The sequence below is a fragment of the Trichomycterus rosablanca genome, chromosome 11, assembly GCF_030014385.1.
Source record: "Trichomycterus rosablanca isolate fTriRos1 chromosome 11, fTriRos1.hap1, whole genome shotgun sequence".
Classification (NCBI taxonomy): domain Eukaryota; kingdom Metazoa; phylum Chordata; class Actinopteri; order Siluriformes; family Trichomycteridae; genus Trichomycterus; species Trichomycterus rosablanca.
This window is the reverse complement of record NC_085998.1, coordinates 18,640,650-18,662,058: the sequence shown is the minus strand read 5'-3', so window position 1 is coordinate 18,662,058 and position 21,409 is coordinate 18,640,650. Positions and strand designations below refer to the sequence as shown.

Genomic DNA, 21,409 nt, shown 5'->3' with positions numbered 1-21,409 from the left:
CACCACCATGTCATTGTCACTGCAGTGCTGAGAATGATCCACCACCCAAATAATACCTGCTCTGTGGTGGTCCTGTGGGGGTCCTGACCATTAAAGAACAGGGTGAAAGCAGGCTAAAAAAAGTATTGGCTACAGTCAGTAACTGTAGAACTACAAAGTGCTTCTGGTAAGTGGAGCTGATAAAATAGACAGTGTGTGTAGAAACAAGGTGGTTTTAATGTTATGGCTGATCATGCAGTGCATACGGGTCACTGGTTATTAAAAAATGTTGCTGCATGATCACACAAACACAAATTTTTAATTTATTGTAATTTCCTTACATTTTCAACAATTAAAATAATTAAATTAAAATACATTTAGTTTTTCCTACACTGTGAATTTAATATTTAACAATTTACACAGCACAAACTAAAACATTCAACAATCAGCTTTATAGGTATTTGTAAATTACATTCTCAAAGGGTTAAAAGTCTACACATTAACAGCACAGATTTAGTTCAAACACTTGTTTAGCAGATTCAGATGTTAGAAGGTCTGGTGCTTGAGCTGTAGTCTTGCTGTAGCTTTCTGTAAACACAGAAGGTAGAAGCTGGTTCAGTGAACAGCGAGCAAAACTACAATTGTTAATCATTTACAAACACTGGTAAAAACATGTCACCTCTCTTGATTTTTGAGTTCAGGTGTTTTAGCCATACCCAGAGCTAATAGGTGTAGAAAAAAGAGTAGATGGCCAGCTGGCCAACAGCACGGTTAAGATTCAAACCTGTATCTCAGTGGTGGTGGGCTAAAGTAACTAACCACTGTGCCACCCAAAGCCCATGTATAAAATAAATTGTATATATTATAAATTATATAATCCCACATTTGTTTTGGCAAAGACTTTTCTGTTTCAACATGATTCTTACCATCTGTGCACAAAATGCTTACAGACCTGGTTTAGCAAGACTGGGCTCTGACCTTAACCCTACTGAACACCAACATGAAATGGAATGTGGACTGTGAACCAGCCCTACTTCATCAATATGTGACCACACAAATGACTACAAATGGGAGGGGGGCAACTTGAAATGAACATCAATAGTTTGCCCATATGGTATTTCAGTGATTTCTGTCTTTTTTTATTTCTGTGACTAAATGACGATCTTTACCAATAAATTAAAAACAATTATTTACACATAGCAACTTAGATTATTATATCTAGTCTCAGCGGGTCTGGTTTCAGTGGGAAACACTGGGCACAAGGCAGGTATACCTTGGCACCAATTTGCGATGGCACCACTGAGATTTTAAACCGGATCTCACCTCTGGTGGGCTAGTGTAATAGACCGCTGTGCCGCCTGAGCATGTTAGTGATTATGATCCACTGCTTATAACTTCACTGTGCCTATATAAATAGGGCAAGTTTAAGAGCATCTAAAAAATTTCATGGAAGAGTAGTCTCTTGCCAAGTTAAAAATTATACCCAAACTATTACCTTCAATTGAGAGAAAACTTGTCCGGCTAGTATTCCAAGAAAAAAACAAAAATGGCCAGAATGGGTAGGGTGACACTGTGCACAGTCAAGCAATTTTTACATTGTTATAGGCTTGAATACTGCTGTGCAATGAGAAGTCCCTGCTCCAAATTCACATGGGCACAATGATATCACAAGTCCAATATAATCACTAACAAGCAATTCGAAAGCTATGCAAAGTGAAATGACATCATACAAAGTTGCTCTGTGTGTACTGTTGACCCAGCATAGTGGCTCTTACCTGTATCTCTTGGCCAGGTCTACGTTGGTTCGTCCAGGCTGAAAGGGATACGCCCATAGTATAGAGTTCCAGGAGTGACCAAACCGTTTCACCCCCTCACTAAGGAAGACCAGTTCATCTGCTGAATAGTCCTTCCTTTCTCTCTGTTTGCTTGGGGACTGGAGAAAGAGTTACATGCACACATAAACGCATGAACAGGGGTGTAAAGAGCAAAGCAATGTGTGCTTATTTTAATATCACATTGCCAAGCTAATAATGTTTTTCTTTGAATTTTACACAATCTCAGTAATTGAGGTTTTGTACACTTTTTTATTATTAGTGTGATTGCCTAAAGGCAATCATACTATTGTTATCCGAAAGTCATATTATTATTATTATTCTGCCCGTTTTTTGTCCGGCTTTCTTCGTCCGCAGTTTTCGAGATATCGACCCCGTTCCAGCGCCAAATCGTCCGGCCCATACGGGAATGGACTGCTTTTATACAGGTTTTCGATCCGCCCGCCCGGTCGACCGCCACGCCCGTTTTTCCGGAAATTTTTTCCCATAGACTTCCATTTATTTTTGAAAAAATGTTGAGATATCGACGCCGTTCCAACTCTAAATCGTCCGGCCCGTTATTGACGTCACTTCTTGTTTTTTGCTTTTCGATCCGCCTATCCTTTATAATTTAAAAGGAGTATTAAAGACTTAGATCTAAGTTACAGTCAACAGTAGAGTAGAGAACATCTACATAAATTGTAATAGTCTTGGAACAAGTACGTGAAATGTCAGGGATTATCTAACACATATTTAATACCAGTAGCTCATCTGCTTTCTACAGTGCCACTGCAAAAACAGTTATAATGTCTGTCACATAATAATAACAAAGATATCTTACATTCTGTTTGGCATCATTGAGGGCTGGCCTTGGGAGGCTGCAAACATTTCTGTTCTTCATGCTGGTTGAGCCTAAAGTGGCATAATAAAATCTATCAGAATTTATTTGAACAAAATGATCTTTGTTACAGCAGTGTTAATGTACTTTAGACATTAAAAATCAACACAGACATATACAGCACCCTAAACATGCTTGTGTGTCGACGAACATATTGTACAAATAAATGAACACTATAATCTACTACGCAAGTTAACATTAAATAATCAATACTAAAACATAAAAAGGTTAAATGCTGATGTGCATGTGTGAATGTTGGTTGGTTTCTTAAAAATCAATATAGACTACAGTATATGGCCAAATGTATGTAGACACGTCCTCTAAATTTACTCACTCACTTTCTTAACCGCTTATCCAATTAGGGTTTGGGTGTGCTGGAGCCTATCCCAGCTTTTCAATGGGCGCAAGGCACACAGTAACACCCTGGAGGGCAGACACACATACATACACACATTCACCTATAGGGCAATTCAGTGTCTCCAATTAACCTGACTGCATGTTTTTGAACTGTGGGAGGAAACTGGAGAACTGTGGAAACCCACGCAGAACCAGGGAGAACATGCAAACTCCACACAGAAAGGACCCACCTGCCCCACCTGGGGATCAAACCCAGGACCTTCTTGCTGTGAGGCGATAGTGCTACCCATCAAGTCACCCTTTGCTAACAGGTGTATAAAAAGTTTTATTTTTAACAGATATATATGCTTTCAGCTTTGTAGCAAAAGTTTGAGAAGGGTCCTTTTCTGTTCCAGTATGATTGTCCTGACTAAAACTACGAAATCAATAAAGTTGTAAAATTAAAAAGAATAGAAGAGGGATATGCTTTTTCACAGGCAACAAAAGACTGCCTGCCAAAATCTTGAGCAAAGTCCCTACATAACAAAACACTTTTGGGCAGTTCGTATAGACTATTATGCTCCCAACTCCCATTTTTTAAAAAACTTTAATAAACATTATATTAACTGAAGCCTAATTAAAAAGTCAAAAGATGTCAAGACATATCTTACCCTCTGCATCACATGGTGTCTTCAGTGGAGTGAGACTTATCACTACCAGGATTTGTAGGATTTTACAAAAGAGAAAACAGGAACGTTGGTAAAAGTGTTGAAAGTTGAGAGTAAAAATGTGTATGTATAATAAAATTAGTATGTATAATAAAATTAGTATGTATAATAAGTATACAAACCACAATTCCATAAATATCAGGACAGTTTGAAAATGCAAACATGTGAATTATTTTATTTTCATTGGCCCCTTTTCCCTGGACACGGTCGCTGTAGGTTTGGTTTCACTGGGAAACACTGGGTAAAAGGCAGGAATACCTTGGACAGGGCAGCAACCTATTGCAAGGCATTGGTCATCGCCTGACATACCTTATCATGTCTGTTGGCCAGCCAATAGCACAGCTGAAAGTCTATCCTGAATCTCTGCAGTGGTGAGTAAGCATAATAAACACCTTGTGCCACAAAATATACACAAAAAATTCTAAGTCCACTGTAGCAGGTGCAGTGTTTTTTTAAACACCAGGTTGTCAATGTCTAGAGTAGAATGGTGCCTCAACTAAAGATATGTGTCCTGTGATCAGAAAGTGTCTATGACAAAAGACTAGAGGATGATTAAACTAAAAAGTTCATGAGAAAAGCTCTAGTCTCTAACTGACCACCAATAATGAGTGCTAACAAGGTATGTGTTTCTAATAAAGAGGCTACCACACTGCCGCACCTGATACACTCATTCCAGAACACCATATACTGCAATGTCAAAGTATAGCCAAAATACAAACCAATTGTCCTTCTTAAAAGCAAGTACAGACATGACATAAGGAGTCTCTTACAACTTATAGCTTTCAAGTGGTTTGACCTGTTTAGTTTATCCTTCTTCTCCTTCCTCTCTTTACTGGTAGTTTGTCTGGAGACATTTTCATAAGCGCACAGATCACTGCAACTATGTGTGTTGGCATGACAGTAGGTGTACATGGATCTCTCCTGTTGTAGATGTCTTTTGAGGCGTTCTTCAGCTTGCTGCAGCACCAGGTGGAACTCACATAGGTTTTTGCAGCTGTGCAGTACAGCAGCCACTGAACGACTGTTCACCTCATCCACTCCACTAACACAACCTGAGCAAAGAAGACAAAAACATTTAAGGTCAACTGGTCTGATGAATCCTGTTTTCTGCAAAGATCATGTGGACAGCAGGGCATGTGTGCATCGTTTACTCGTGGAAGACATTGCACCAGGATGCACTCTAGTATGATGCACCCTGCAACATACTCAAGTTGAAGTCTTGATACCAGATACCACGAGTCCTTTAGATGTTTTGAAGAGTCCACGTCTCAGGAGGTCAGAGCTGTTTAGACAGCTTATTGGGCTGGTGGTCCTAATTGGCTCATTATTAAATAGAAATAATAGAAGTACATAAACTAATGAAACAGTGGATTAACATTGTGGTAGCAGGATTTGACAAAAAATACTTCTGAAGTCTCAGTATTATATTTAACACAAGAATGGTTGCAACATTTTTATATAAAAAATTATTTTAAATGTTCTTAAATGAAAACATACCTAGTGTGTAGAACAGGGCAAACAGGGGCAACAGAATAGTAAAAAAGGGTATGATCTTGAGAGGTTTCAGAGTCTTTAATCATTAATACATATTAGTTTAGATGCCGGTAAGAACACACCTGCACAGCGCAGTTTGTTGGGTTTGTAAACAACTGGAGTGATAAGGATCCTCTCAATCTCACTATCCAACAGCTCGGAGCACAAAGACAGCTCATCTGAGCAGAGCACACAACAATGTCTGTCAGCATTCTATAATAATTATATTCAATATTCGTATTTATTTATAAGAACTGATTTATTTTAGGCTGGAGTTCTTTTTAACGTAAATGTAAACATTAATTTGATTTCTTGAGTAAAGAAAAGCTTCATAAATACAGGCATGTACCTTCAGAAAGAGATCTTCTCAGGCGTCTCTTCATAGGAGCAGGATGCTTAAAAATATCTGGGCTGCAGAAGAGCAGAAATTGCAGATAACAGGGCAAGCTTTACTCTACTTTAAGAGTGATGTAGGTGTGATACATACAAAATTCTATTTTATTACACATCAATTGCATTTTAGGCTAAATAAAATAATAAATATCTCATATACCTTGGTGTAAAGAAAGTAGCTGCCAACTGACATTTTTATTAAACAAAACTCAAAAACTCAATATATTTTCATTTGATTTTATTTTCATGATTTCACACTGCTTTATTCTGGTAAGGGTCGTGGTGTGCCAGCTTCTTCAGAATCAGTGGGCACAATGCAGTAGTATACACCCCTATCAGACATAGCCAGTCATATCTGCCAATATTCATAACCAAATATGTTCTATAACACCAGCTTACATAAGTAAAACTTTAAAGTGTTAAATGTGGTTAGAATACGTAAACCAATAATTATGTAAAATGTTATTATTTATTTATTAGATTTTAACATCATATTTTACACACTTTGGTTACATTCATGACAGAAACTGTAGTTACTCATTTCACAAGATTTATCAGTTCACAATCATGTCAAACTTTGGAGCTCCAGTTCACCTCACTTGCATGTCTTTAGACTGTAGGAGGAAACCGGAGCTCCCAGAGGAAACCCTCACAGACACGGGGATAACATGAAAACTCCACACAAACAGGAGCCGGACCGCTCGACCTGGGGATCGAACCCTGGACCTTCTTGCTGTGAGGCGAAAGTGCTAATCACTGAGCCACCGTGCCGCCCACAAAATTATGTACTGTTTAAAGCATTCAATTTATTAAATATTATTTTTGACACATGAAGACTAAGGAGTTTGCTGGTATTATCTTTTAGTTGCTCACATATTTAGGGTTCACGACAGTGGATCATTCTAGTCTGCACTCTTGATTTGACAAAATTTAAACCAAATATCGTTTTTGACACAACCCTCCTTATTTTATCTGGGCTTGGGACCGGCACTGAGAGCACACTAATGCAACCCCCTCCCTCAGATCAGATATACTCAATCATGTCTGTGCAGATGCCTGACCAATAGTAGTAGTGGGCTTGCTGTGTTAACCCTAGTTAGTGCCCTTGATGCATCCTTAAAAAATAATATTACATTTCTATAAGCAAGTGATTCATTTAAATATTGGTACCTGTTGATTTTCCTGTCCTGTGCAGCATTGTCTGAGTCTTTATTATCCCTGTTATCTGTCTCTTCAGTTCTGTTGAGCTGTCTTCTCATCTTCACTACTTTGTTTCTTTCTGTTTGCTCCAGCTCCTTCTGTTTTCTTTCACTGTTGTTTCTCATTTGTAACTTATTTTCTGTTACCACCTCTTTCACAGCCTCTTTCTGTTGAAGTTCCTTGACTTTTAGTTGGGAAAAATGGACTGATTTATCAAAGTCTCTAACAATCTGTCTTCGAACATGCTGCTGCAAACACAAGACATTTTCAGCACAAACAAAACCTTGTTTACAAGTGAACAAACTCACTGTGAACTAACAAAATAAAACAAAGCATCAATTCTGACAGAATTAGATTAGGAAACCCAGACTATAAACAAAGACCATTTAAACATTAAAAGAATGCTGAAGACAATCACCATTGAGTCATGGCTTTGGGCTGGGATTGGCTGAGCTGGAGGTTGTGTAGGGGTTGTGGAGTAATGCAGAGTGTTTTCTTTGTCTGACTCCTCCTTATACATCGGACTATGACTTCTGGCCTTTTGCACTTCAGAGTCATCCATTAGTTCTACACTGCATTCAACAGGCCAAGTCGATCTCCAGAGAGGTGGGTGTGTACTTTGATCAGGGCAGTTTTCAAAATCTGTTACCAACTGATCTGTCCCTGTCTAAAAGGCAAACACATACATGTCTTAAAAAAGGATTTATTCTGCAACTTTTCTTTTTTATAAAATGACACAAGGCAGGGCATGTATCAACTTGATTAGAAACCTGTATGTTTAAGTCAGACACTCATCTCAAAAAAAAATTTAATCATCATTAATTTTACAGGGGTACAGAAACCACTCTATCCACTCTTAGTAGTGCCACCATGTCAGGCTGAATATTTTAAGGTACTGTATTTTGAATAATATATTCATCTAAAAGCAACAGACAAAACTAAACGTAGTCAAAGATAACACACACCAGCTGTTGACGTTCTAAGTGCTGAATTCTCTGTAGTATTTCTTGGGCAGACTGTCTGTGACTCTGCAAGTCACACTCCACTTTCTGACTTGATATTGATTCAGCTGGAGACAGAGAATGAGGCAGAGTTACTGTGTGCACTGTATTATGCACTGTAAAGTAACACTTTACTTGTCATAACACTGACCATTAAAAGTCATCCCAGACATCATATGCTGTCATGAGCAGTTATAACAGTTAATATCAGGCATTCTAACATGTGATGTTAACATATGTTATTTTACCAGTTTTGATAGCTGTCAAAAAGCTTTGATAGTATGTAATATCACGATAGCTTATGCCATAAGCAAAAAACTGTCAAAAATACAATGACAAATAGCAGTACTGGCAACATAGCATAACCTACATCAACTATTAAGACCACTCACTCAAGCCTTTGACATTTGGCATAACAGGTTTATGACTTTCCGATGCCAATGTCATAACCTGGGGCTTTAAAGTGTTACCCTTCAGGCCAATCACAAAAATGAAACAACAACAAGGATCATTTATACTATATTAAGCTATAGAACAATATATGACTCACTGATCTTTATACATGTTTGCAATACAAAAGTAGCTGCCTTTCTGACTTCATCATCATTGGCTTCAGTCAGCAAAGAAATCATCAGAGGCAGTCCTCCACCCAGCAAAAGCTGCGACTGATGCTCCACTAGAGAGAAAAAGAAACAAAGAAAAGTGATAGAATTTCACTACATTTTAAATGACTTAAATTCATTCATTTAATTATTGTGTTTTACCACCACTTTATCCTATTCAAGGTTGCAGTGGATCTGCCGTGGGAAAGTGCAATCTTAAGGACAAGGAGTTGATGCCAGGTAGTTGGGGGATTTACATAGAGCACAACATAAATCACCATATGTAATACCACTGGTTGGTGAAAAGAAGCATCAGGAGAAATTACAATAGAGAACTAGACTGAGTAAAAACACTCACTCAATTCAACTTGACTAATGTTTGGATTGTTGTCTTGTTGCAGAATACACCAATATTTCATTTTTTCTTTGTACAAATCATAAAATATATATTTTAACTTTGTATGTATGCCAGATAAACACTCACCACATGCATCAGTGCAGTGACCTAGGGTCAACACCACAGCCAGCCTATCCTGCACACTGAGGTTTGGGCTGGAGAGCAACAGCAGGAGGTCTGGAACCAACCTCAGCTCGGACAGAACAGGTGCTATAGCCTCTGAGAAGAACAGTAAAACATACAATCTGATTTAGTGTGTTTACATTTCAGCTTAGATGCATATGAGTGTAGGTAAATTACCATTGTCAGCAATGCAGGCAGATACTGTTTTGGTAATCATTGCAGCAAGCTTACAGGCTGCAGCATTATCATTGCACTGGACAACCACACTGGCCAACGTGTCTGAAAGTGTGACAAGTCCTCCAACTGATGTAAAAACCTCCTGTGCACATGCTGCAGGTTGAGCACACACCTCTTATTATTATACTGCACAACACTACACACTTCAGACTAGACTACAGTGTATCATGTTTTTCTCTACTCAGTATACTCACTGTTGTTGGCCACCGTCATGCCAATGAATGAGCAGATAGGCTGTGCCAGCTCTGCCCTGGACACTGAGAGCTGCAGCAGCCACGTTTTGAGCAGGGGAAATACACACATGCATGCACGCTGGTTTTCTTCTGCAACACAAATGCACTTTAAGGTAGATGTTTGTGGGACTGTAACCCTGCATAAATGTCTTTATCCCACTGCACAAAGGTCTGGAAATAATTATAGACATAGGCAGTAAAGTTCAATTAAGCGTGTTAGTTTCATGTTTGTCCTGCTAAAATTAAGGACCATTCAAACCACTTGGGTCATTGTTTGTGAGGGGTTTGCATGTTCTCCCAGTATCCATATGGGTTTTCTCATCTCCGATGGACTCCGAAGACAGTGGAAACATGCTGTGGTCAATTAAGTTTATGTTTTAGCTTGTTTTCAGGGAAAGAGATATTGAGTTCTCTACCATCTAGACTGATATCAGCAAAAGAAGCAAAAGCCAACAGCTGCCATGGTAGTGGGGAAGCATTTGTTCTCAGAGTATGGGTGACTTGCATATGTGTCTGCAGTTTAGGTCCGTCTTTTGTATAGCTCATCAGGTTTTTCAAGGGAGAATTAGACAGTAACAATAGTGAACATGAACTGTTGAGCAAATGAAGTGTATTAAGAAAGACTAGGCAAAAATTACTCTGCAACAGTTAGTGTCCTCAGTTCCCAAACTATTAAATGTTTAATTACTGGGCAAGGTGATGTAACACAGTGGTAAACATGCCTCTATCCCAATTTTTTAGTCTGTTCAGGACATCAAATTTAAAATTTCTTTATTTTTACCATGTACAACAAAACTGTTTACTGAAAACATTAGAAATCTTTTCCTTGTACTTTTGTCAGTCAAATGAAGCGAATTAAAAAATTACAGTTTCTTGCTTTCATGGCATTTAACAAATGTCCCAGAAGTGGTGTGTTTGCACATACAAACACCTCTCCCATTAGTACCTCTTTCATGACAAACCCATCAAGAGCTCAAGTATTATTGCCCCCTGTTTTGTGTGGTTCTTGGGTGGGTGTTTGCATCTGTTTTTATGCTCTGTGTGACTGTGTGTGTACCGTTTTGTGGGTTGTTGACGCAGCCACAGAGAGCACTGGACACTGAAGTCCACAGCTGCAGCAACTCCTTAGGCCTACCATCCTCTGGGTAACAATTCCTGACAAAAAATTGGAATATCAATGGTTATTGCATGGAACTATTTGTACAAATTAGTCTGTAAAACCAGTTCAATGTTCATTCAGACGTGTTTATGTTGTTTAGACAACTGTCTGTCAGAACTGTTTACAGCCTAATAGTTTACATTTTTGGCATTCAGCGGACCCCCCTCAGACATAGCCAGTCTTGTACGTATGTAGATGCCCAACCTGATGATAGCACCACTGGGGATTTGAACCCTGGACCCCAGCGGTAGTGAGCTAGAATGATTTACCACTGCACCACCCAAGCACAAACAGTAATTGTATTTATCAGGCCTTTTTTGTTCATTACAACTAATTAGACATGAATTGTCATAAGGAATTGATAGTTTACAACTATTATAAAACACAATGGGGCTCGTAGGTGGTGCAACAGTCTATTACAATATCTGAAATTCAGGTTTAAAGCTCAGAGGTTATATCAGCCAGTCTGAGCATTTCTGGAAATTGGATTGTTAAAGCCTTACAATGCATTTTCTTACTTCAAATCTTATCAAACATGGGCATTTTTACGAAGCGGACAGATTATCTAATAATGCCTGACAAAAAAATGTTTGAAGTTGATTAATGCCTACCAAACACTGGAAGGTTACAAAAGTATCATTAAATTGTTTTAACAGAATAACAATCCAAACTGTATAAAGGTTTATAGAATTTTACTTTCTATATTCTAATTTTACTTCTATTTCTAGTTTTGTTTCTGTACCTAAATAAGTCGAGCAGAATATCAATACACCCAGACGCCTTTGCAAGACTCTGCCCTTGTCCTGAAACAAATGTAATTTTTTACTGTTATTACATTCTGAAATAACTGGACTGTCTGTTTAGCAAGCTTCGGCCAAGTCTGCACAAACCCCATTTCCAAAAAATGGGACATTTTGTAAAACCCATCCTGTTGGCACTGATGCACCCACATACCATAACAAAAGATTTGGCACGACGAACCAGTTTATCTGTTTTTACTAAAAACAAGCTGAAATGTGGACTCGTCTTACCAGTCCATCTTCCTGCCCATCTAAGATAAGCTTGGGCCTAAAGAACTTAATGGCCTTTTTGCACAGAATTGATGTATGTATACATCAGTTTATAAAAGAGTATCAGGTTGCATTTCAAGACGTTCGTTATTAAGTGACAAGGGTTTTCCGAAATACCCCCATACCCATGTGGCTATATTTATTACAGTAGCATGAAGGTTTCTCATGTGATGCCATCTGAGAGCTCAAGGTCTTTTCTGATCTTGTCCTACATGGACCAAGATTTCTTTGCATTCCCTAAATCCTTTCACAATATTATGAATGGTACACATTGAAAGACCTAAATTATTTACAATCCGGTGCTGAAATCCGGTGGCACCAAAATTTTTTCCCCCAATTTTCCTACCAATCTCGTATCCAATTACCCGATTGCATTACACTTCTTCTTTACTGATGCTGATCTCCACCCTGATTGAGACTGACTCCCCTCCCCCGCCGACTGCATCTTCTCACCTGTATGAGGCACGTTCATATGTGGATCAGCTTTGTGTATGGAGAGACTCACCCTGATCCTCAATATCACTCGACTCTGTGCAGGCACCATCAATCAGCCAGCAGATGTAATTGCATCAGTAATAAGGAATCCCCCTCCGGCACCCCCTTAAACTACAGCCAATTGTTGTTCGTGTAGGCGCCCAGTCCGCCGGATGGCAGAGGTGAGTTTCGAACCAACAAGTTCAAAATGTCAGCTCTGGTGTGCTAGCACAGATTTTTACTTAATCTCCCAACTTTTCAGAAAAAGGGCTTTGCATAAAGAATAACTAAACATATTTGTTATCTCATGACTGCATAAAAATTTTATGTCTTACTGTTGTTGGAAACCAGTACAGAAAGCATGTAAACGGCTACTCTCCTCTGTATAGGAAACTTTTCCTGTTTTATGCATTCTGCCAGGCTGTGGAAAAACTCCTCTTTACACAGTGTCTGTCTACAACTCTCTACAAAAATGGAAGAAATCTTTTTTCAACAAAAAATTACAGACTAACAAAATCAGCTGGTTTAACATTCTTTCCATACATAAAATCTTAATGAAGGCAAATAAAGGATTGCATAACATTCAGAAAGACCCACCATTAAATTCAGCCAGGGCACTGAGTGTAAAAAGGGCTGTCTCTTTAACCACAGGATAACTGCTCGCCCTGGAGAGGTTATAGATGAATGTCACACCTCCAATCTCCTTGAGGAACTCCACATTGTCATCTGTTTGACTCAGACAAAAAAAACATATATTATACACCGTATGTTGTGTTGCATGCTGTATGAATTGGACAGTTTGGCAATATGATATAAAACTAACCATTCTGTTGGCAGATTGACATGATGGTAAGTAGAGCTTGTTTCTGAGAGTCTGGACATTTCATCTGGTACTTCAGACACTCAAGTAATAAATGCAGATCAGTCCTGATTGCTGAGAAGTTTTTATAACGTAGATTACTCTAACCATATAATAATCATACTAAATGAATTGTGCATTATAAACTCCAAACTGAATGTTTTAACATATACATTACAAATATTTGATAAGTTTACTACCTACTGTCACTGTAGCATGTATTATGCTTGTTGTTTTTAGCATTGATGGAAAAAAGTGAAATTGTCTAAAACTGGTTGCTGATGTTAACACTGACAGTAGTGATTAGTTAATTCACTTTTGATTTGTATTAAACCAAAATCAGTACAAAAACCCAATACTGGAGTTTTTTGTCATTCTTCATCTAAATTGAAGCTGGGGAACTGCCCAGTGCCTTTCCTATTCTGGAATTATGCACCTTGATCTTAACTGAGGCAGGTGAGACCTGTAGTTCTTCAGATGTTTGTCTGGGATTTAAGTGTTCTTGGTGAAATTTGGTAGGCTGGTCCAAGTTTTCTTGATATGTGGATAATGGCTCTCATCGTGATTCGCTGTAGTTTTAGAGCTTTAGCAATCCTTTTTAGACTGGTAGATTACAATGATTCATGATGGTTTTGCATCTGTATTTGAATCTCTTTAGAATATGACACCATGTGCTGCTTTCTGAGACTGTCTAACTTGTTTCACATTGCAGGACAGATTCTGTTTAAGTGATGTTTACATTTAGCAAGTCTGGTAGCACTCTTGCCTTGGGGTGACTATTGAAATGGTACATAACTGTCAACTGAATTTGACAGCTAAGGGGGCAATTACTTTTTCACATACAGTCAGGTAGGGATAAACAGCATTTTTCCTTTAATAAATGAAATCATCATTTTAAAAAAGCATTTGAGTTTACTTGGGTTATATCTGGTCTGGGTTATATTAAAAGTAGTCTGATGATCTGAAACGTATACGTTGACAAATATGCAAAAGTCTACTAAATTGGGAAGAGGGCAAATACTTTATCACAGAACTATACTGTATTTTTAATGGGAGACCATTTCATTTGCATTCTTTGTATTTAGCTGGAGACATAACGTTTGAGCTGCATTATATCACCAGTTTCTAGCTGCTAGGAAAAGTATGGGATAGTAAATGTGGCCAAGTTAGAGCCCTAGCCTACATTTGTGTATGAATTTAAAGAGGCTTTCACCACCTCTAAACATTCTAATAGGTGTATTTAAAGTCAAAGCTGGCTTAATACATTAAATCAGGGAGCTTGTGCTTTTTTTTAGTGCTGTTAGTTTAATTTTACTCTCATCAACCACGTTATCCTGGTTAACGTTTTTCGAATTTTCTTGAATCTTCTGATAACGTGTATGTAATATAAAAGGTAAAATGCGTAAACTTGATGCGTATTCCACGAAACAATGTCTTTTTCACCTGTTCTGAAATTAATACATAATGCAATTACACTACTGGTTGCAGCCTTAGTTAATTGAGTCGGTTAAGCATGCCACTGGAGAATTCTTCTAAATATTGCCTTAAATATTTAAATATTTTCTGGACATTGGGATTTGTCTTTACGGTTGCCCTACTCTGTAGTCCCTTGAGGCATTCTGTTGGCAATGTTAAGTCAAGCTTAACAACTTAAATTTTCCTATTTCTTATCATCCAACTCTTCTAAACCAAGTGACTTAAGCATATCTGGTGACACACTTAAGCTGCAGAGAGCTAAGAGAAAGCAAGAATTTAGGGCTTTAAGGCAATTTATGACAAAAACAAGTATAGAGCAACAGTATTATACTAAAGAATGTTACGTAATTCGTAATATATCTTACCATTTAACATTTTGTATATGGATGGTGATGTTTCTTTACTCTGTGGCTACACCTGCAGAAACAATTATATAGTTACATAAATCATATTACATAAGTCATATTGTTACAACACCTGTTAGCATACAGTTGATGTCAAGACTACATACACTGGTGTATGTCATGGCAGTCTCTGAAATGTAATAATGTCTGTGCACAACTGTGTTTTATTTGTGCCTGACAAACTTTTTTTAATGAATTTCTTCTATCACATGTATTGTGCCTATAAAACACACTGCACCCATTACAAATTCGATTTTCGAGGTCTATTTGTCAAGGTCAGAAAGAAAACCTCTCTGTCATCTGTCACCTTATGCTGAAGGGTGTATTTTTCTAAATGGTCAGATGCCATATAAGAACCACTATAACACAGTTCTGACATGAATTAGAAACTGCTAAGATACAGGTAACACTGTCCACAGTCAAGAAAGCTTTACATCACCATGACCTATAGAGGCTGCACTACAAATAACAAGTGGATGTTTTGTTTTTGATCTGTTGATAACTAATAAGGAATTGGGAAGAAGTTACATGACATTAACTGAAAAATAAATAAAAAACAAACAAAACATGTTTGTAACAGTGTAAACATTTGAAATGATTGTAGTTTGAAAGTCAAATTCAATGAAAGAGTTATAGATTAAGAATTTGTATGTTATTGTTTGATCTATTATTGAGATAACAACATTCAATTCAAAATACACCAATCAAACTGTATTAAAGCCTTTACTCAGTATAATTCCGTTTTGATACAGGTATATCTATTCAATCAAGCTGGTAAGCCATTTTTTCGTCAAGCACCAGTCCAAAACAGTTAGCTGATGTTATAGCTTTTCAGTCAGTGAGCCTGCTAGTCATTCATTTAGATACGGCTACAATAAAATAGTCAATAAAAGTAAATATGTTTACATAATTGCTTAACTAACCAACTAAGTAAATTAAACAACTGATGAATTATTCGTTTTGGATGTATTCTCCCCCTCACACATTCAATACTAGTTCTTTAAACGGTGTCTGATTTTTAAACAATCGATCCTCCGATTCTAGGGCGTGACGGTTGAAGAGTCGATCCTCACGCTTTTAATTTGAAATTGATTAGGATCAAATTTAAAGAACATACATCAAAACCGTCTTTCTTCATTTTCCTTACAGTCTTACATATATTTCAACTAACAATAGTTTATTATAAATGTTCAAATGTAATTATTATATTAGATAAGCATACGATTCCATCTTCTAGAACACGAAGCTGAGTGAATATATTTTGTAGAATTGACTCCTAGAATCGACTCCATGCATTCCGATTAAACGGAAAACAATCGACTCTAAAGATTCAAGAATCAAACCGCCCTGACTAACAGTACCTCAGAAATGAACTCCAGTAGTAGCTTCGCTTCAAACGTTTTTCGTCTTTTTAATAAAACATTTGAATAAAATCATGCTTAAACAAATTAACTTATTCAGCTGTTTAATAGTACTTACCTTCCTATACAGAACTACGAAGACCTTCGAAGAGAAACGACCCCAAGACTACATTTCCCAAAATGCACTGTAACTCGTTTTACTAAACTGCGCATGTTCATATGGACCTGGAATGAAAGCGCTATACCGGTGAACTGATGCGTCTGTGACTCTTGACAGGTCTGATATAATTCACGTTGCTTATTTAACCTGTTTAAGTGCTGTTTTCTAAAACTAGTTTGGTTACAGTAAAGTTTGATGTTTACGAGACACACTAAGTCATAGTTATTGAAGATAAGATTTAGATTTTATGTCGCAGCCGCGGCTAACCAGGTAGCTTGGCTAGATATGCGTTAACCCTGTAACATGTACAGCGTGTGGAATACAAAACCACATCAATGTTAGTAAACTGTTGTGTTACTTTATATTTGTGTTTTAATTCATGTTTTGTTCTCGATCTACATTAAAATTCGACATGATACTTCTGTTTAGAGCTTCATCATAGAGTTTAAGATCCAAGATTCTTCAGTACTGGTTAAATTGTAACTTCAGTGTGAGATTAATGGAATATCCTGCTGAATGAATCTTCACACTAAATCAACATTAAATCTCAATTTTGTTTCTTAGTTCTTTTCACACACAAACCGCTACCCAAAATTGGAGTTTAACCACAGTTGTTGGTTTACAGGCACAGATTTGACCCTACATTACAGTCCACATACTATCTAAAGTATAAAGTCAGTCTGTTAAAGAAAGCTATTTTAAAAGCTTAACTTTACTAGATTTAGCCATTCCCAAACCAGTATGGGATCACTGTTGGAGCACCCAATTGCATCCAAAATAATCCTCACAACTGATGGTTTGATGTTGTGCTGAAAAAACTTTTGCATCAGTAACACAGCCCCATTAAAAGCATAATATTTATGCTGGTCTTTTAGACTTTGACCTACTTTTAACCATTTCTTTAATTTCTTAATTACCTTATGTACTAAAGAAATATATATATATATTAGGGCTGGGTATCGCCACTAATTTCCTGGATCGATTCGATTCGATTCACAAGGTCCCGATTCTATTCGATTCGATTTCGATTCAACACATTTAGGCATATTTGAGTTACATTAACAGGTTTTGTTTAAATGTGTACAGATGTTCAGAGAACGAATGTGATAATTGTACAAAGAACACTCATTATTAAAAATATTTGTGTATTTTGTGTACATAAATAATAAATCCAAAACAGAAAACAGTAACATTCATTTTTTATTATTATTTTATATATCTGACACGCTACAACATTGTACATGTAATGTAAACATACACCTGGCTGTTAAACAGCTTATGCCAAGTTCACACTACACTAAACTCTGATTAACACCTGGTCGCTGTAATGTTCACACTACACGACTGATCGGCGATGGGGGGTTTTACACTACACCATCTATCACCAGGGGGAATCACAGGCGAGCTTCTCTGGTCTCCAAAACTACGTTTTGTCACGAAAACACACGTGAGAAGTGATGAAAGGTTTAATGATACCACGTCCAAACATGCACATCAACAAGTAGCGAGAGATCAAAGTTTGTGCGCTTTTTACAAGCATTAACTACACTTGCTAATTAATGTATAGAGATAGCAGTCAATATCTTATGGCTATTTCTGTCAGTAAATAGTGTAAATGATGATAAGCAGAGTTTTACCTTTATATTGAAGCATGATGTACAATATCCAAACCATTTTTATAAAAAATGTTTTACATACAAATCTGGGCGGCACGGTGGCTAAGTGGGTAGCACTGTCGCCTCACAGCATGAAGGTCCTGGGTTCGAACCCCAGGTGGGGCGGTTCGGTCCGAGTCTTTCTGTGTGGAGTTTGCATGTTCTCCCTGTGTCTGCGTGGGTTTACTCCGGGTGCTCCGGTTTTCTTCCACAGTCCAAAGACATGCAAGTGAGGTGAATTGGAGATACAAAATTGTCCATGACTGTGTCTGATATAACCTTGTGAACTGATGAATCTTGTGTAATGAATAACTACCGTTTCTGTCATGGATGTAACCGAAAGGTGTTAAACATGACGTTAAAATTCAAACAAACATACAAATGTGAGTTTAACATGACAAATTAGTTTCAATTTGTGATTTTAATGTCAGTTCATAACATAATACTGTAGTCTTTTTTAAATGATTGAGTTCTGAGTTTTAGCCACACCATTTGCTAACCGCCATTAAAGCAAATAGGAGAGGGTCCTTTACTGTTCCAGCATGACTGTGCCCTGTGCACAAAAGCAAACTCCATAGACACATGGTTTGACAAGTTTAGGGTGGAGGAAGGTTGGTGCCTTCCACAGGGCTCTGACCTTAGCTTATGTAAACATGCTTGTGATGAATTGGAACGTTGAGCGCCTGGCCTCACTGATGCTTTTTTTAACTGAATGGGCACACCCCATCCCCCTGCTTCCCCACCCTCCTTTAAGAGTTAATGCCGTCAAAGCCACAAGGTGCAGGGAAAATAGAGTCCTACATGGTCATGGTCATGGTCATGTCATGTAGATATCATGTAAAGGTGTGGCATTACAATTCCACACCAATACAGTAAACTAAAGACAGGGATCGCAAATGAGTATTCATTAATGGTTTATACATGTGTCTTTTGTTTTTCTTTCAGATGTAGGAGCTTAAGTCTTGCTATCTGTATGTGTGGGCTGTGATGTCGACTAGCATGTGCACAAGACTTCTCTGCCAAACTGGCAGTGGCCGTGCCTTTCTCTCAGCTGTCTGGAATACTTCTTCTTTTACCACCCCCCAGTCTATGATTTTGCCTCTTCACGTCAGACCCTGCTCTTCTCGTGGTAGGAGGTCCAGCCGAGGCTCGAGTCAGGAAAAAGGACAGGCATTATCTTCGGCTGGTCATGAGATGGACTTTCGGCTAAGCAGATTGCAGATTGATGGCGTGCTGCGTGCTAATGAGCAGTCTGTGCGTATACCAGAGTTTGACAGACGTGGGGGTGTTAGCCCTGTGCTGAAGTTTGACAGCAATCAGCTTGCAGCTAATTCTCCACTGGAAGACAGACGCAGCAGTGCCACTTGCTTGCAGACCCGAGGAATGCTGTTCGGAGTTTTTGATGGGCACGGAGGCCATGCTTGTGCTCAGGTTGTCAGTGAGCGACTGCCTTATTATGTCGCTGTGGCAATGATGGCCGAGTCCAGCCTTGAGGACTTGGAGGCATCAATGGAGACCCTACGACCTGTGCCTCCGATACTGCAGTGGTACAAGCACCATAATGATCACAACTACCGCGAGTCTGCTGCTCTCTACGTCAATCATTTACGCGTCTTCTGGCAAGAGCTGCTCGCGAGTGAAGAGCACGGGAGCGGAATGAGTCCTGATGAAGCCTTCAGTTATGCATTCCAGCGCCTAGACTCTGATCTCTCTTTGGAGGCTCAGGTCCCACTTGCCAGTGATCTGATGCGGAACACGGCCGTCCAGGCTGCCTTTGCAGGCTGCACAGCCTGTCTCGCTCACGTGGGGCCAGAAGGAATACACGTAGCAAATGCCGGTGATTGCCGGGCCGTGTTGGGTGTTCAGGAGAGTGACGGGAGTTGGAGCGCCCTGCCCCTGTCTCAGGATCACAATGCTGCCAATGCAGCTGAAGTAGAGCGTGTGTGTTCGCAGCACCCACAAAGCGAGCGCCAAACGGTCATTATGGACGACAGGCTGCTAGGGGTTCTAATGCCATTGCGAGCTTTTGGTGACGTTCGCTTTAAATGGAGCCGTGAGCTGCAGCAGAGTGTCCTCGAGAATGGAGGCTGTGACTTGGAGGCACTAAACCTGTACCAATACGCGCCACCCAATTATCTCACTCCACCATACCTCGACGCCAAGCCCGAGGTCACCTACCATCGTCTGCGGCCACAGGATCGCTTCCTGATCCTGGCGTCAGATGGTTTGTGGGATGAAATTGACAACGAAGAGGCGGTCAGGCTGGTGGCAGAGCATTTGACAGGCATTCACCTGGAATCGCCAGTCTCTGCTAGCCAGTGCCAACTCAGCCTGGGACAGATGCACCAGCTTTTGCTGCAGAGGCAAGCCCGTGCCACGCCTGCCCTTGACGTAAATGCAGCCACGCACCTGATTCGTAATGCTCTTGGTACTAATGAATACGGAGAGATGGACCAAGAAAGACTGGCTGCCATGTTGGCACTGCCAGATGACCTGGCACGCATGTATCGCGATGACATTTCTGTCACAGTGGTTTATTTTAACTCCAGTCTAAACAAATCACCTCGTAAAAATTAGTCACAGTTATTAATTTCTAGTGATTTTGCTTATATGCTGATGTAAATACAATAATATATTTTTATATGTTAATCAAATCTTTTAGCATTATTTGATGTTCCTATTAACATTTCAATATGTTGACCTGTAATGAAGTCCCTAATATCCGTTATATGACCAAAGCCTGATCAGTTTGAATGAAACAAGATCGTTCAACAAAATCTATAATCACTGTTAAAATTTGACATGGTTAGTTTATCTTTGCTTTTTTAAATTTTTTTTGATAATATGCAGTCCCGTGTCCATTTCTGTTTTAAGATCTTCTAATGTAGGCCGAATCCCAAATGGCTACATAATGACTCAATAGTCTCGATCAGGGATCTAAGGTCCGAACCTTTTTTCAACAGAGGGCTGAATTTTATTAAAGTAATCTTGCAGTTATTGCCACTATGGACATTTAGTCAATATTATTAATTAAAATTAGACATAAAACTAAAAATTCATCACATCTTTAGAAGCATACATTCAGTGCTTGAGATCTGGGGTTTGAATCTCAGTGGTCCTCTCAGCCTTGGGTGTCTGCACGAACGTGATTGGTTAATACCTGGGGGGGTGGCTGCAAAACAGCCCAGCCACTAGGACGTACCTGTCCCAAGCACATATAAAAATATAAAGGGTTGCATCAGTAAGGTCATTTGGAGTGAAAACTGTGCCAAGTCTTTTTTTTCCGTCTTTTTCTCTGATCCCCCCCCCCCCCAATTTTC

General features: G+C 38.8%; 2 protein-coding genes across 10 annotated transcripts; one reads left to right on the top strand and one right to left on the bottom strand.

Annotated features, from left to right (window-relative positions):
• Positions 1-279: 279 nt before the first annotated feature.
• terb1 (telomere repeat binding bouquet formation protein 1) lies at positions 280-16,435 on the bottom strand. Of its 9 annotated transcripts, none has more exons than XM_063005253.1 (21): positions 16,393-16,420; positions 14,875-14,926; positions 12,998-13,108; positions 12,772-12,900; positions 12,510-12,638; positions 11,373-11,433; positions 10,529-10,626; positions 9,433-9,561; positions 9,179-9,331; positions 8,966-9,097; positions 8,430-8,555; positions 7,844-7,947; positions 7,297-7,545; positions 6,849-7,126; positions 5,635-5,696; positions 5,369-5,464; positions 4,523-4,804; positions 3,696-3,737; positions 2,632-2,702; positions 1,755-1,912; positions 280-567 (listed from the first exon to the last, which is right to left on the bottom strand). In XM_063005253.1, the coding sequence occupies exons 2-21, from the start codon at positions 14,882-14,884 to the stop codon at positions 519-521; spliced, it is 2,469 nt and encodes an 822-aa protein (XP_062861323.1). In that variant the 5' UTR covers positions 14,885-14,926; positions 16,393-16,420; the 3' UTR covers positions 280-518. The 9 variants fall into 9 exon arrangements, 7 of the variants coding, with proteins under 7 accessions (XP_062861323.1, XP_062861326.1, XP_062861325.1 ...); XM_063005256.1 differs by having other exon boundaries at positions 6,849-7,123; XM_063005255.1 differs by lacking the exon at positions 16,393-16,420 and adding an exon at positions 16,136-16,154.
• Positions 16,436-19,076: 2,641 nt separating this feature from the next.
• Positions 19,077-20,700, top strand: pdp2 (putative pyruvate dehydrogenase phosphatase isoenzyme 2). The gene has a single exon (XM_063005078.1). It carries the CDS (start codon positions 19,077-19,079, stop codon positions 20,664-20,666), a length of 1,590 nt encoding a protein of 529 aa, XP_062861148.1. The 3' UTR covers positions 20,667-20,700.
• Positions 20,701-21,409: the final 709 nt, after the last annotated feature.